We start from the raw sequence: 17,792 nt of genomic DNA on the forward strand, positions 1-17,792 counted from the left end.
GTGTCCTGTAAGGTGTACACATAACTCTAGAGTTAAAATACTGAATACAGTGAGTATCATTCACTATATACACTGAACAAAGCAGGAGAACCATAGGAAGAAAAAAAAAAGGACTTGATTGTGTAATTGAAAATCATCATAAAACTTCAAGGCAAGGCTACAGGCACAAGGCAAGGCTGGATACCATAGGCATTTCCTAGCTTCTGAATGGCTTCACAATCTTAGTATTGTGACAAAGCAGTGTATGTACTGCATGCGTTATGTTGTTACATACAGAAAACCTTTTATTTCTAGACTCTGGTCATAAAGACAATTGAAAATTTTCAGAATTGCAGGCACCTAAGAAAGAAGCAAAAGGCAAGGAGACAACTATAAAAGCAAACACAGCTAAACAAAAAGTGGTTTTTCCTAATCAAGTGTAATGAAAAAGAAAATAGGAAAGACATGGTATTCCTCGTCCAAAATCTTTTATGTGCTTGGCTCAGCACAGTGTTTGACACTTTATTTTGTTACTGATGTCTTTTCCACCACAGCTAAAAACATTCCTTCAGTACAAGCTGACAGAAAGTTTAATTACTTTGGGAAATACTGCAACCATCTATAAATTAGTCTCTTCCTCCTTGTCATGGACCATCCTTCATTAGTGGTATTGTCATTTGTGGACTAATTACAGCAGGATCAACTGAAGCAGCTGAGGTTCATGATTAGAAGTCTAATCTCTATCAGGACACCCCTTTCTTCTGGAAGCCATAAAACATCTGCAACATCTGCCATGTATGTTAAAAATCTATCTTTAAAAAGGCAGGCTTCCAACACCATTAACGTAACTTTGAAATTAATTACTGTTAAATGCTTATGAGAAAATATTCAAACAAATAAAGAGCAAGATTAAATATCAGGCAGTGTCTCTTCCAAGCCTCCAGTCACAGGCACTATGACAAGCGGTTCTTTGCAGATAACCCTCAGCCATATGTAGTCACATAGCATTTTTCCTTCATCCTGTGAAACATAACTTGAAAATCTCAAGCCAGTATTAAAATGTTCTTAGAGCTTTTGAATTTACTAATGACCACTTCTTCATTCAAAAGCCTCTTGCATATCCTAAGGATTCTCATCTTAAGAGATAAAAATAGTATCTCGGAACTAATAGATTAAAGCATGAGAAGCTAACTATATTCCATACTTTATATTCAAATAAAATTAAGCAAATAATAACATATGTACATGCTAATGCCTGAAGATAACTTGACAATGCATTTTTATAAATGAGAAAAAAAGAACAAGAACACTGCCTCAAGTAGGCTTCTCATTCTAAGATACAACCTACAAAAAGTAAGGAAGCATATGATCTGGCACTAACCAATAAAGCATAATAGAAGGATGTATATAACTAATTCCAAGTAGCAATGGTTTGTGGAACTTGTCACAACTCCTGAAATCATTCTGATGCAAGAGAAAGAAAAACAACCTGTAGATAAAGCTGATGGTGTAGACCTACATATACACCAATATCTGTAAAATACCCATCTTCTTCTCCCATGACACCTTGATTAATAGAACAATATAAAGGCAACACATAAGCTAAGCCACTTGACAGATTTCAAAGTGTCATTTACAGTGTGGGAATTCAAGGTTGTTTGGCTACGCTTTCTTAGAAATAGGAAGGAAGGAAGTGACAGTTGTCTCTGTGCTATTAAGTTTTTTTATGAATGACTTGGGGAAACCAAATGTTTGCAGATGACAAAGATATTCAGGGAAACAGCATCTTAGGATTGAGTTCTCTACAATAGAAGAAGGATAAAGAGAAACAAAGGTTGAAAGTCAAACAAGTTAACTTAAGCTGAAATATTTAAGACGTTTCTGACTGAAGTTAGCAGAGTCAAGAGTTATTTACCAAGGCAAGCAGCTGAGTCTACCAAAGCTATTGTAAAAACAAAAACAGAAATTTTCCTTAAGTTCCATGATACTGAACCTGAAGCAAAACTAAGGCAGGATATCCTGAAGGTCCACATCAAACCACAGGTCAGGCTAGGTAGTCCCTTCTGAACTTTTTATCCACCATAGACTATATAGAGAGCTATTTAGTGATTAGTCAAATTTATTATAAGTGGTCACCTGCTACCCAAAGTAACCATACTCCAGAACTGACAGTTTTAATTCCACTTACTCCATTTTCATAGGGTAAGGGAAACAGATCCTATATTCTAGATGTTTTATCAAAGCCTTTAATCTACCTGAAAACAACTCTTATTTTCCTTGTGAAAGGCAATGACAACCCACGTGCACAGATGTATGAACATCATAATGTAGGATGCTTTATTTCAGAGTCTGCTTTCCAAAATATTTGGTATTTAGAGACCCTCTCAACAGCAATTAATCACCAATTCTCTCCACTAAAATTCACAAAGGGTGAAAAACTGAGGCTTAAAAAGCATACACACAACACTCATCCCTGAAATTCAGGCTCAGCATCAGCTAGAAATCTCAGTTTAGCTTTACATCTACAATATCAATCAGGCACTGTTATATTATGTCAGGTAATCTGTCCTACAGTGCTGGTAGTCCCTGTCTTTGCTCCCTGTTAAAGCACTCTAGCCCTTGCAAACCTATAAGACTTTGCTGACTCAAAAAAGGCAGAAAAGAACTCACTGATTTTGTAGATTCCAGAGACCCTGAAGATAGGGTGTCTCGGCTGCCCCGACTCTTGGAACTGAGATGGGGTGAGGATGATGGCGAGTCATCAATATAGGGCATCATATCATGATGTCGCCTCTGTTCTTCAGCACGGTCTGCATCATAGGCATAGCTAGGTGGTGTGCCACTGAATGAAGCATCTGGAAAACACAGGAGAAAAATCTGTCTGGTCAGAGTCAAGCTGGGCAGGAGATAGGCTGGTCAACCAGGGCACTGCCTGCCTCCCACCTATTATGATTACTTATCAGCAAACCCAGAGTCAGTGATAGCTAAATATACATCAAGTGGAGGTGTAAATTTAATTACACTCATGTTGGCACCAAACGCTCACTTCAGTCATTCTAAGTCCTAAAAGGTAAAGTCCTTTCCAGTATCTAAAATCAGTGTTCATTTAATTACAGCTCCTTCCCTCAAGTACTCCCTCAAAAGCATCAGCATAAAAATTAATCCTTTTGCAGGCTCCAACAAAGTTCTGCAGTCTGGGGTTAGGCACATAGTGCATTAGAGTAATAGACCCTGGTTTTTAATGCTGAACAAGAACAGATGATGCACCTGCCAGTTTAGCAATCCTAGATAATACACAGCTATGGGAGAAACATAACTCTTTCCAGACCTCTCAGGAACAAAGAAAGAAAGGTCTTACATGTCAAGTGGACCAGCCTACTGTCAAAAATAAAATCCTAAGAGGCCCTCTTGTACTGACTGCCTGCTCCTCCATTTGAAGACTAACTCCTTACACAAATGAAGAAACCACCACCCTGCTCCCTCCTACACACCACCACCCCCCAAATAACAGAAACAAACCACCCAACCAAAACCAATCGTGAATATGTGGTATTAATAATCAAATTAACCATTACTGTATGAGATATCAATGAACTTCAGCTGGAAAGATGAGTAGTAAAATTGGTTCTGGTACTTCTAGTAGCTGTATACAGAGACTGTTTCTGCAAAAATCTATGTTCAAGACACAGTGAGCAGATCCTTGTACCATAGGTTAAAAGGTCTTTCACCTCATTGCACAAAGAAATATACACAAGAGGACCAAAACTTGCTTTCTGCACAGTGGCACTGCCTCACACACATCTTGCCTGAGAGAAGCTGGAGACAACCTTACGTATGAGTTACATGGGCCTGGAAAGCACCTTCACCTGTCATGCCCACATGTCCCATGTGTAACAGGAACTGCCACGCATGGCTGCACTTAAATGGTAGGGTTGTTCCTCTTCTTTCACTTACAGGTCACAAAACACCACTCTTCTCCCCAGACTAAAAAATAACCACAGGGAGATAAGCGAGATCCACTTTTACAGTAGCAAGGAGCTTTCTGGAAAACAAAGTCACACATACAAAAAAAAACAAAAAACAAAGGTTTTTTGTCTTACAAGTTTAAAATAATGCATTAAATTCACACTCGAACACAAGTAGAACTAATTTTTACTTGTTTTCACAAATATCCAGGTTCTGTGAACATACTAAGCAGCAGTTGCCAAGCATACTAATAATTGTGTTATACATCACTAAGGCAGGGTGGAGGAGTAACATTTTAAAGCCCACTTTCCTCCCTCACACTAAACTCAGTTAAAGCATGACTCATTCCAGTAAAGGATGTGAACTCTGTGTGGAACAGAATAAAACTTGATCCATGTGGCTTATTCAGGAGGGAGAGCTGGTCTAGGGAATTTACGCAAACATACTGAAAATCCAACAATAAACCCACTGTAGAAGTGAGCCTCTGTCTTGATTCATACCAAATACCACCCAACCTAAGAACAGCTATATGAGGCCTTGAGGCTGCTGAAGGACTATAGCAATATTATTTTAACAAGCTCAATGAATTTTATGTCACCCACCCACTCGTGGTATTACCTTGTGCTCAAGAAGCTCTCAAGAGTTCCTCAAAATGCTCATTAGATTGAGCAAGTCCACAGGAATGGGGAGGAGGGGAGAGAAGTGGTACATGTGCTCTGGAAGAGACTTTTGTCTAGATGTTAGAGGTTTCCAGAGCTCCCCAGCCGTTCAGAAGACACCTTATTAAGTTGATCTGGTAAACAGGGGCTTGAAAGGGAGTTGCTGAAATAAGGATATTCAGTCACAAACAAAAGAACTTTTAGATATCCCAAAGCTGCACAATGTCTACACCTGCAAGCCAAACACATCTCAGGCTGGAATTTTCAAAAGCTCCTTAGGTAAAAGCATGCAGAGAGAAGACAGAATGGCCCCACCAAACAGGGGAGGAAACACTGAAAAGAACAAGTACAGCTACCCTCCTCACACACAAGATGGATGGTCTCTTGTTTGGCCAGATGGGTAAGGGACTGTTACAGGAACCAGAATAATAAAGAGGAAGGAGGCTAGGTGGCTCATTGCATCCCTGCACTATTTATGCCATATTAAAACATACAATAAGAAGAACCCCACACCACAAAACCCTAACATCATGTAACTTTGGTGGAGGAGTAGAGATACCTGTTTTCCATTCAGTTGTGTCTGGTGCAACTTTCTAACCCAAGAAGCCTGCAAGGCATTGCTTACAGTTTAACGCTGACATTATCCAAGGAGGAACATCAGCACTGGGTGCTTATGTAGGCTTCATGCTTTGGTCAAGCAAGAGGTTTTGTTTCCCTTCAAAAGTTTCTTCAAACTACTTTTGTCCAAACCAGCTCCTCCTGAACACATGCTGTAGCAGGACCATGTTGCTGTGCAGAAATTAAGGCAGGAATACTTATTTTCACTCCCAATGCTTGCTGTCAAAATTTGTAGTTTTCTCCACTTCTGTTAATGGAGGAGTGAATGTAGATTAAAATATATTAGCAGAAAGGCTTGCAGTGAATCACAGTGTTTTTACTTTCCTCACTTTCTCCTGCTAAAAAGCAGGCTTCACACTTCTACCTTCCATAACATGTTCTGTCTCCTACTGCACAGGGAAACCTTTATCTGTTTATCAGAGAAACTGAAGGCAAGAGCAGGTGGAGGACTTAGGCTCAGAAGAGGAGATCTATTCCTAGCTCTGCAACAAGATTCAGTCTACCTTTGAATCACTGTCTCCCTATCCATACAAAGGAAAATAACACATCTCAACAAGTAATGAATCCATCAGTGTCACAGCCTGCCCATGAGATCTGTGCACAGAAAGCTCCACACAGAATTTAAAACTTTATTTCTGTATCCTCCAAGGATCCTTCACACATTAAAAAGCTTAGAAGTAGTTATAATCCCTATTCTTTCTATCACTGCTGCGTGCAGCACTGAAATTTACCTATGGAGGTTTCAATTATCTCCAAGGCGCAAGGACCTTCTTGCTTTTATTCTACCTTTTTTTTTTCCAACAGAAGCTAAGTATTACTGTAGCCAGACACACTATGCAAGTCTTAACACTAATAACAGAGGTAGACTTTTATCTCTGTGATTAGAGAGACCACTGTTGCTAGGGAAACTAGGTTATTCAGATATCCTAAACCCTCACAATGCTGCACAGGCTGTTCAGGCTCTACCTGGGAGCAAAAAGAGCAAAGCAGAGATTAGAGCCAGCAGCTCACCTGCTCAGACACTTCCAGGTGCTGCTGTTCTAGATGGCAATGGAGACAGCAGCCTGGCCCAAGCAAGAGCTCTTGGTTTCTTAGCCAGTGTCTCAGGCAGGGTGAGCATTAAATAGGTTCTTATTCTCGTTTCAGAGGCAGCCAGCAAATCATCAGTAACAGAGCAATCAAAACAAGAGAAAGATGAAATACAGGAATGCCAACTGCTGACCAAGGACAACTAAGGACAAAAGGTAGGCATGCCAGGATGATGTGCTCACATATGCTGTATTGAGAGAGCACCAGGGAGGGATACTGAGGACACTACTAAATGTGTTGTACCTCTCTCACCTCACCAGCAGGGCCCCTTTCTCCTCGTCTTTGGGTAACCTGTAGGAGAGCCTAAGCCATAGAGAAGAGCAGCAGCTGTGACTTACAGAAATGAGCCCTCTCAGCACCCGTGAGTAGCTTTCTCTCATAGAACTCCTCTCCTGCACTAGCACAATCTTCAGATGCAATGATCTACCTGGGGCTACTACAATGGTTCATCACCAATTCACATATTCTGCTAAAACCCTCATTTACTTCCATTCTTGGTTCTGAACCTCCCTGGCCTTGCTTTGCTCCAGCTTTTATGAATCTGTTCCACCACTCCCCTTCTCAGTTACTGCTGCCATCCTCTCACTTCCTTTCTCATGTCTATCCCCTTTTCATTCTTTTGGTTTTCTCAGACTTAGTATTCCTTTATTTTCCTGTTTGTCCCCTCTTCTAAACTGCTCCTTTCCTTCACTGGCTCAAATTTCACCTGGCTGGGTGTAAGGAAGAATCTAACAAATTTACAGTTTGTCACAAATTCACTGGCACTCGGACATAGCACAGAAACACTGTTCCCCTCTCCTTTTGCCTACACCCTTCCTGCTGGGTGCCACGTTCATTCTTTGGGAATATGAAATCCAGTCATCCATCTAACTTGAAAGCAGGAAGGGAAAAATAAATTAACTTATAAGTAGAAAGAAAGATTTGCTGTGTCTAATCCAGGGCCACACAATGGTTCAATGCATGTGTCATACTTTCACAGCATCACAACATCCATAGCTGCTGGAGAGGCTTAACAGAGGCACACAGAAGCTTCCAAGCTAACTGTGCTCAGCTAATCCCGCTAAAGGAGCGGTGAAGCTGCAGCAGCTCAGACCTGCCTGCCTAAGTAAATACCTACAATCCTAGAGGGGGAAGGGAGTTGCACCTCATGCCAAAGCCCCACATCACTGTGGTTTCATTGTAAATGGTACCAAGGCTAGCACAAGTTTGTAATGTCTACACTCACTCCAAAAACATTCCTGCAGCTGCAGAGCAGAAGAGAGCAAAGGCAGTTTGCATCCTCAGACTGTGTGTTTCTATGCCAGGGAATGTGTGAGGCCATAGTTTGACAATGCATTGTCTTGGCAGCAATAAGGTTTAAGGTTTCCCCCACCAAACCATAAACCACTGCATGGCCTTTTCCCCTCTTACTCCTTTATTCTGCAACCCCACAGATGTCTACGGTCCAGATAAAGAACTCAGCCAGCTCAAAGAAAAGTATCTTCCCTTCTAAGCTGGATCAGCTCTCTGATCTAGTTCATGGCACAGAAATCCAAACGGAAAGGATACATGCGTGGTAGTTCAAGGGTGGATGTACATGAATATGATGCGCTGAAGACATCGTATTAGCAAAACACTGCTTGAGTTTCCTTTAGGCTGAAGCTGAGTCAATTCCTGAGATTTACACAATTGGTTTGGCCATAAGCTACCAAAATGAAAGACTTATCGCCACTTCCCTCTTCTTTTTTTTCCCCTCCATCCTTAGGGAAACCTTTAAGTTACTAATACGCCTTACCAGCTTTAGCTCCAGCTTTTACATACTGCTGTCTGCCTGGTGATAAACAATACAGAATCATGTCATTTATTTCTTAGTGCTGGCCAGGCTACTTGAAGAGGAACCAGGGATTCAGGCCCAGCACATGTAGAATTATTTTGGTGTGGATAGGCTGTGAATGCAGTTGCCTAGGGGATACAGCAGCACTTTCTAAAAAACACAGGAGAGTTAAACTATGGGAAACTAAGCATCTTGTTTACTTCCTTGATACCTTCTGAATCATCATCTCCAAACCCTTCTACACTTTTGCACAGAACTGAGATCCATAAACAATAATTATGCTGTCTACTTGTATCAGGAGCCTGTCCCAGAATAAAGATCATGCCATATCCCTATGGCTTTATTCTTCTCAGACTGATGAAGAAAAAGCTCTGCTACAACGCTAAACAGACTCCAAACCATCTCCTTCATGCTCTGTATCTTTTCTCTATGTAAAGACAGTACATCTACATGTAAAGACAGTACATCTACATGTAAAGATGCATAGTGAAACCTGAAGTCTTCACTCATATACAAACCCAATTCATTTAGCAGCAACAAATCCCATTACTTCACAAATTCATCCTTTAGTATTAGATGAGCATGAAAGCAGAACAGCAAAAGGGAACAAAAGCTAGCTCTAAGCCTGCCTATGGCCTCAAGTGGTATTTCTCCATTAAGCACATGAAGAGAATCCAACTATCAGTGCTGAGACTCCTACAAGGCCCCCCATCATTTGCCATAGAAGAAAAATGTCCACAGAGGATGATGTTGCTCACCACTGCTGAAGAAAGCCTTTAGGAGCATGGGTTACAGAAGCAGAACTGCAGTGAAATATAACAGACCACCCAGAGGGAGCATCCATCAGCACACAAAACCAAGGCAGAGTTAAACCAGCAGTTTCATGCATTGCAGCCAAGCTGCTGTTTCCTTTCTGCAGGCAGGCATGAAATGGGCTCTGGAAGCGTGCTGCAGACTGACAACTTGCAATGAAGCACTCATTAGGGAACAGGACAGAAGGGGAACAGTACCCCAGGAAGGAAGGTTTCCAGTGTCCAGCTATGTATTTAGAATGACAACTACAGCTTATACAGCAACAAAAAAGGAGTTCTGTGAATCCAGAACTTCAGCAGACTGCCCATACTTATTTCAGGTTTGCATCCTCCCCTCTCCCATTGTAACAGGTTGTCTCTTTCTGCAGCATGTTAAGTGGCAGAAATAAGTATCTGGCACATAGAAATTTTACCCAATGTTTCATTTTCTTTTAAGGGCAAAGGTGTGTTTGTGTGTGCATGTCAGTGTACATATATGCATGCATGCAGAGATTGAGAACTGCATCTTATTTTTGTGATGGCAGAAGGAGAAAGCAATGTACCTCGCATATGGAAGCAGCGAGACAGCAGGGGGTTCTCTCCACCCTCCCTCCCCTAAGGGACCTCCGAGAAACTTCTTTCTCTACCACAGTTGAGCTTTATCCTTGTAGAAGACAGCACACTTCAGTCTTTAGGAGACAAATAGACTGCAGTACACTTTTAATCTTTGAGGTGTGTCAAACCCACATTACTAAACATCTAAAAAAGAAAATCAGAGCTCTTTAATCTGCCCATATATTCCATGAAGAGTCCATGCAGAGACTAGAGGACAGGTCTGATCTGTTTGTGGCAGTCTGTTACCAAAACATGTTGTTGCATTTTGCTCTGACTGGCGATTTCCTGGGGACAGGTTTAACATCCATACAGATCTAATATCCATGCAGAGTGAGGGTCCATGATCCAGCCACGATGTAAAAGCTGGGACTACTGAGACCATTCTCCATCTCTGGGAAGCCTGAGGCATCCTCACACAGAACAGGAAGAACTGCTCACTAAGGCTATTGACAGAGTTGTTAATGACAGAAAAAGTCAGGAAGCATCCGGGAGAATCCATCTTTTAGCAGACAAGACTGCACTGTAGCATGCAAATTTCTAAGCTTTTCCTTCTGCCAGCCAGCCCAGTTTCCCCACTGCTGATCTTTGCTTCAGACAACTCTGGCTTAGCAACCATGGAGTGCTAGATGCTAAAGAGTGTAGACCAAGCTGTCACCCACACATTACATTCAGACAGGCTTTGACACAGTGCATGCCACAGAGGTCAGCAAGGGAAGAGTAGCAGAGGTGTAAATTCCCACTTCCCTAAGACATCTGACACTTGGATCAGTTTCAAGCTGAAATACTGGGAAGGAAGCACAACCACTGCACACCATAAACTAGACAGAAGAGTTCGACTGATGATAACAGCTGTGATGAAGAGTAAAAAAGGTTACATATTTAGAAGATGTGGCCTTTCAAATACAGGGTGTCTCCACAGCAATTTACAAGTTTCAGAATATACTACAAGCATGCTGTATGTAACTAACACTGGGAAAGAAAGTTACCCATACTTACTGTAGAAGGCAAGACTTGCACATTTCTCTCTGGCAGCTGACAAGACCTATGCTGTACTGGCTGCTACCTGCCCTCCAAGGCACTTAAAAGGTTTAATCACCATCACTTAGAGCCCTAAACATCAGTGAGTAAACACACACATACAAGAGGTATGTTCCCAGCATGACTGGCTGCAAATATGCTGTCAACAGGTAAAGACAGAGCAATTCTGGTCAGGCCTGAATTATACAGGTATTTTCCATTCAAGGAAGAGCGTGAGAATACCTAACTCACAAGACAGGGCAGGGCCAAACCAGTGAAACTCCTGTTGCCTTTTTTCTTCTTTTTATTCCTTCTCCTAAATGTTTACCGCTAAGTCATATGGCACAAAGTAATGCCCCATAACATAGATGAATACCTCTTAGACTCCTGCCTTGGAGAGAGCAGGAAGTGAATCTGTTTTCATTCAGGATCTATGTTGTTAGATTTCTCCCCTGTTCTGTTTTCCCAGGCAGGCTGCAAAGGTTTCCATGTTCAGCTCGTGCTGGCAGTCAGGCCACTGGATGTTCTTGGCAAAATAATTCCCAGAGCAAACTGGAACACCTTTTCAGTTTTCCTTTCCATTCCTTACTCAGGGTTGTGTACCAAGTTAAGCGGTTCTTATTCACTGCAAGTCTAACAGGCAGAAAGCAAATTTTAGACCTGGTTACTAAGCAAAGACTTCTTTCAGTATAAAAACACACAGACAAGCAGATACATTCATAAGTCCATGTGGCTATGCACCAAAGGCACCAGGCGCTTTAGCACTGACTAGATCAGAGGTGCAAGCTGACTGAAAGAGAAAAAAAAAGGTTTCCATGAAAAATAAGGTTAAAAACCAAAACCAAACAAGTAAACACCAATGAATGACACACAGCTATATGGAGAAGAACCCAGAAGTCAGACTATTTCCCAACAAAAGCAGAGGATGCAATATGAGAGCTAAAGTTTTAGGATCCCAGCAGTCTCCACTCACTTTGTAGGTTCCTATCCATGTCTCTCCCACTGTCCCTTAACAGACATGTTTCCAGGCAGTACAGCAAACCAGGAGCTGGCTAGGCTAAAGAAAAAACTGGAAAGGCTGTTATTTTATAATCCAAAGCAGTTCCTTATTCCATTCTACTGATCATCTCCACACAGTGGATCAGCATAACAGCACAGAGGTGGCATGGAACAAATGTTCAGGTCAGTACTACTGCTGTGCTCGAACTACGGCTTTCATTTCCTTTCTAAAACAAACCCTAGAAACAAAGCCTAAAAGGAAACTGCATGTACTAACTACATTGTTAAGCTGCTTCTCTCGTACCTAGGGTGGGTTTATCATTTGCCAGGTGAATGGATGAAAATTCCAGCCATAATCAGCATACTATTTACTATTTTGTTCTCCACAGTTGCCTCAGTATTGTAGCCATTTCAAACAACATCTGGCAACAGGAATCTCCAGAGAAGTAGGAGAGATTAGAAATTTATAGAAACTAAATGAATCAATTGTCACAGCACAATCTGTTAACAACAAAACCTATGATGTATAGATAACATTTCCTGTATTTAACTAGAGCAGACCTAAAGTCCTGCCATGCAAAGAGGAAAGCGCCTGCTAAAACAAGAGTTGAACTGAACTGACAGTTTTGTTGGAAGGGAAGGGAGGACCAGCCCTAGGCACAGGGGGTAATAAAGTCTGTTCAGAAAAAAAACAGCGCATGTGTCCGATAAGAACGCTGTGCTGTTTCTAGACCTTTCAGGATGAGCTGCTCTGGCTTTTATCCCCATATTGTTTTGGTTTCTCACTAGAGCACTGGAACACCAAGAAGCCAACAAAGCCAGCCACCATCTTCCTTGCTATACTGTTAAAAAAAAAAAACAAAAAACCATAAGCTATTGATTTACCATATTGGCCTAGAACAAGCAACCCAAGCTAAATGCCTTGCTGTGCAGATGGCTCTGCCTACACCACTAGCAACCTTTTCTGAGCACAGCTGCTGCCCAAGCTCAGTGCCTTCCTGTCAGCTGGCTGGAGAAGAAAAAACAACAGTTTTGTCATTCATAACCATGGCAAGGTAGTTACAGGAACTTTTAACTGAAGATGCTGAAGGTAGCACACAGCTGCCTTCCAGCATTAATAAACACCATCTACTCCCCATATCTGTTCCCTTGAAACTACTAGATAAGATGAAGGTTGCTGGGGTCACATATCAAGGCTTGTTCTGGGCTAGTAAGTTCTCACCTGACACCACCTTTCTTCCCAAACTATGTGCTTCTTTACAGAACCTGCTTTTAGAAGTGGAAGTCTTCCAATTGTTGTGACTGTGAAGAATAATCTTAGAAAAACATGATTCACAAACAAGCAGCATAGTGGTGCTGGTCAGAGTTCTCAGAGAATATGAAGAGCAGATGAAAGACCTGTCACTCAGATCACATGGGGTACTCCATCAGACACCAACAGTGCTATTTTACACTTCAGCATCATTGACTGATTTATTGCCATTCAGATTTTATCAAAATATGCAATAAGAGGGATCTTATTTTGGTAACACAGATGTGTAACAACATTATGTTAAGCCCTGCCATCCCACAGCATGAATGAGCCAAGAAGTGATTTTGAAGCCATGCCAAGGGGAAGCACTAAACCACCAATTAATTTAACCCAAATGAAAACAGGACCACAACAGTCCCAACTAAGATGAAACAACCTAGTTAGATGATAGTGTCCCCCAGATTCTTTCCTCTTTTCTATCTACAAAGCAGAGCTCCTGGCTCAGGCAGTACCTATCAAAGCAAATTATTTTGAGTACTTGTACCCAGGAAGTCACAAAGTAGTTTCATTGAATAACTTTGCACTAAGGCCAAGAACTGAGCCCTTGTGCTACCTAAGACTTCAAGGGGAGCTGCAGATATGCAGAGGCACACAGACCCAGGCAGGATCAGAGCCTGTGCAGACAGCTGGAACTGCCACACACACTTCAAGGGCACTCAGAAGCTGTAACTCACATCAGCTGGTACAGGAGAAGAGGGCAAAGCAGGACAAGGACTTACCTGCGAAAACAGCAGTAACTGCTGAAAGCCTTAGGGAAGCCTTTGCACTATTGCTGTACTGCAGATGATGCAGCTCAGGGCATCATTCCCTGTGAATGATGAGGACTCATTCCCAGGCAAGTCACAAAATCAACAGAATCTCAAGGGAGTGTGCACCCACACCCCACTGTCCTGCACAACACCCTCTTTCCCTAGTAGTGAAGGAAGCTTGCCAAGGAAAAGCTCTGGACACAAAGTGTCAGACACAAAATATATGCACCAAGTGCATGTACATACACACATACATACATATATATATATATATATATGCATACATACACACAGCCTACAGCATAAGGTTGAGCAGTTGTCCCAAGTACCTGGGAACAGAATTTGGCTGTGCCAAAACACAGGCCAAACCCAAGGAATCCACACCAGACCCCTACTGAGAGGCTTCTACAACAGGATAAGATTTTAAAAGATTCTTTGAGACAAAATCTGGAAATCTTCAAGACACAGACACAGAACTTGCAAAAGCCCTTCATGTGGGGCAAGAGATAATAGAAATTTGTGCCCAAATGCATTTCAAATACTCATACGGTCTCAGCACCTTGACCAGACACCTTAGGAAGGACAGAGACCTAAATGCTTATTTGGCCTCATTCAGGTAAGGTTAACACATCAATTTGTATTGTACCGGAATCTAGCCAATGGAATAGGCAGGTGGCTAGCACCACCTACCCCTGAAACAACTGATTTAGGAATGATGTCAACTTTATGCAGCCCAGAGGCATATCCAGAAGCAGAGAAATCTCTTAGATGGAGTAAACTGCTTACTGGAAGAGGCTCAAACAGAAGAAATCCTCACACTTATGCTCTCCCCCACCCCCAATCAGAGAAAGAGGATCCAGGCCGTGGTTTTTGACTTGACCAGAACATTTTGTGAGGAAAAAAAAAAAAAGAAAAAAAAAGAAAAAGAAAAAAAGAACCAGGCACAGATACTTATTCTAAACTAAGTACATTCTACGTACAGCTAATGCTTGTGCCAGTAACAGAGCACACACCCAGTAGGATGGCTGCACTCCTCCATGCGGCACAGCTGTGGCCTGCTGGCTGCTCTAAAGCTTAGTTGCTTCATACCTTCATTCCTTTTATAGGAAATGTATGTATTTGTTTTAATCTCTTGTCTTTCACATCATGTTTGTAGGTGGTTAAATATTTTGAGTGAAAACTTCAGAGAAAAAACCTAACCATCTTTAAATGGAATAAATGTACAACCAGAAGCAAGTAAAACACAACAGGGGAAAAATAAAGGAACGCTTGTACATCAGCACTATATTTAGATACTCTTTACTAGGAATTTTACAGAAACTTGGAAGACGTGTTGTGTTGATGCTTGGTCCGGCCCTAAAGCAATTTGACACAGCCCTGAAATAGAAGTTGTGACGTTTCAGACTGCAAGCTGCACAGAGCAGATACTGTTCACCAGCACAGTAACTGTTTTCTAAAGGATCTCTGCATGCCACTACGTTTCCTGGATTAATGCTTCACTTGAACTTGCAGCAGCATTTTTAAACAACAACTACACTGTCTGACAGACTGCACACTTTGATAGGTTTGAGATAACTGAACAATTACTAAGACAAAGCAATACTCCTGTCAATAATACTACAGCAGAAAGACATAAATACTGCTTGTAATTTGCTATATGGGACTAGGCATCTGATGTGCTAAGCAGGGTATCTACTTGCATAGTGTACAAAGTTGGCTCCTGCCCCAAGAGTAGGGTTTGCCCAGAATGGAAGACAGACCAGAAAAAAAGAAGAACACTTTAACCTGGGATTTGTTTTAGTTCTTCAAAGTGCCACAGGATGGATTTTATATAGTTCTTAAAACATACCCAACCTAGCACTGTGGGCACATTTTATTACAAAGGCTGTATGTGGCAATGGAAATCCTGTTCAGAACATCACTATTCCAAAACAACGGCCGCATTCAAGAAGCACCTTTTCTGTCCTAAATACTCATTTCTCTTCCTAAACCAAAAACCATTGAAAATAGAGAAGGAGGAAGGTATCTTGGGAAGGTGAATTAGAAAGGGATTAATTAACTGGTAGAGGACATGGAGAATTTTAGGGACCACACTGGTACCTCACATATCTGAGTAATTCATGAAAATTAGACTTAGACCCAAGCTACTCAAGCAAATTTTTGCCTAGATCCTTGGCGAAGAAGCTTTCGATCAAGAAAGCATAAAGTATAAAAACAGCAGGTGTTAAAGATGCCACAGAGAATGACATCAAGTAGTAATGGAAAAAACTCAGTTCACACAGCAGAGATGACAAATGCCCTCAGGCATTTTCTTCCTCTTAATAATCACAACCACTGAAGCTGTTAGTTTCACATCAGTAAGACAGGGCTTGTGGACCACAAGTGGCCACACACAGAAGGAGCTACAGGAAGTGAAACATGTCCATTCTGTCCAAAAATAAAAATGAGCTTGATGTCAGTATCAACGGATCATTTTATAAAGGGCAAGATGTCTTTTAACAGCAGCCTAATAGAGATGGAAAATGATGGAATAGCCTCATTTTTGTTTATGGGTTTGTTTTTAACAGATGGGAATGAGAGAAGAGAAACAAAACAAGGACAACTCATTCCTTTTGCAAATTACTCCTGATTGTAACAGCAAAGATAAAATATGAAGCTTCATAAGCACCTGCACTGATGATCCCCATGTATTAATGAATCTTAAGAGATTCATTAATGAAGCTTAACAAAGCTTTCATGAACCTGAAGGCTAGGTTCAGTTCTTAGACGGTGAGAACTTCCTAGGTGAAGCCAGCATACCCTTGTGCTCACCAAACACCACTCAAAGATTACTCAGTCCTCAATTCTATGTCAAGTGGATGAGGTCTCTTGCCTTTGATCATTATGCCCCTCTTCAACAGGAAGATGAGGATCCATATTTTGTCCAACTCTACCTCAAGAGTTTCTCTTCTGATTATGATTAGTGTCTGATGTTGACAAATAGGGCAATAACAAGGGGGGGGAGGAAGCACAGCTCACCCTTGTCAAAAGGTAGCTGTATGGTGGCCTAGACATCACATAAACTGGATGTTAACCACAGGACTTGGTTGCTCAATATTAATCACCATCCCTACTCTCTATGAGTCACCACAGGACCTTACAACTGCCAGATCCCTCTTCTAAAGCTTGGAGATTTAATCTTGAACTGAACCTGAAGTTAACTTGGTATCATGCACATCAGCTTAAAGAGGCACAAAGGCTCACAGAAGCAAAGCCAGTGAGAGTTTCAGGACCTGTAGTGCTCACTCAAGAGACTATTTTAATAGAGAACCACAAAGTGTTCCTGCTGCTGTGGTGTCTTGATTATAAGGATTTGAGCCTAACGTGAGTCTCCTTCGACGGCTGCCTCCCTTCCACAGGGAAGGATGAGCACTGACTGATAGGTCCCTAGCAAGGAGCAGCCACTATTCATTTTCTGTAGCTGCTTCTTGGAAGCCAAGTTCCCCATGGGATCTGAAAAAAAGCCAAGGGTGAACTGCAAAATTTAGTAACAGCAGGATCTGCAGCACAACAGTCTCACAGTGCACAGACTTTTCCAAAGGGATTACTGGTTATCAGCCACTGTCAGAGGGGACTCTTTAGAGGAGGCTGGCACTTCTCCCAGTAGAAGGTGTCAGGGGATGACACAGACCCTAGGTAAAGAGGCATAACAGCCCACTGCTGTGGATGAACGCCCTCTGAGAACCAGGGAAAAGTAGTTACTGCAACAGCATGTTCTCTCAAATGACAGTATTAACTAGCAGTGCACCAAACAGAGCTTAACCCTAGAGCACCCCTTAAACACAAAGCTTAGGCTCCCTCCCCTCCTCCAGTGAGGGCCAGGCAAATGGTACAAGTGGAACCAGCACTTACAAGAGACCATCACATGTCTTGGTATCACATGAACTGGTCTCATGAGGACATTATTGATCAGTGCCATTTTCACCAGGTGCATATAACCAACTACAGGTCCCACTGGCACTTGGGAGGAGGCAATCGTGCTGTGCCTTATAGTGGGGAATGTGGAGAGATGTGCAGTAGCACACTTAAGAAAGCTTGTGAGTTCAAAAGGCAGGTGTTTAAAACCCACTTCTCAGTAAAAACTTGGAATGAGGACATTGCAAAATGAGCTTCCCTCTGGATATACAATTTCATATTCAAACCCAG

General features: G+C 41.8%; 1 protein-coding gene across 1 annotated transcript in view; it reads right to left on the reverse strand.

The window, feature by feature from the left end:
- Positions 1-17,792, reverse strand: part of BCR (BCR activator of RhoGEF and GTPase) — a 93,043-nt gene that overhangs the window by 42,840 nt on the left and 32,411 nt on the right. The window contains exon 2 of the mRNA XM_057411302.1: positions 2,650-2,834. Coding sequence (XP_057267285.1) covers positions 2,650-2,834 — 185 coding nt within the window. The remainder of the gene's footprint in view (positions 1-2,649; positions 2,835-17,792) is intronic.

The sequence above is a fragment of the Pezoporus wallicus genome, unplaced genomic scaffold (assembly GCF_028554395.1).
Source record: "Pezoporus wallicus isolate ANWC-B61680 ecotype Strahan unplaced genomic scaffold, APGP_CSIRO_Pwel_v1 contig_6401, whole genome shotgun sequence".
Lineage (NCBI taxonomy): Eukaryota > Metazoa > Chordata > Aves > Psittaciformes > Psittacidae > Pezoporus > Pezoporus wallicus.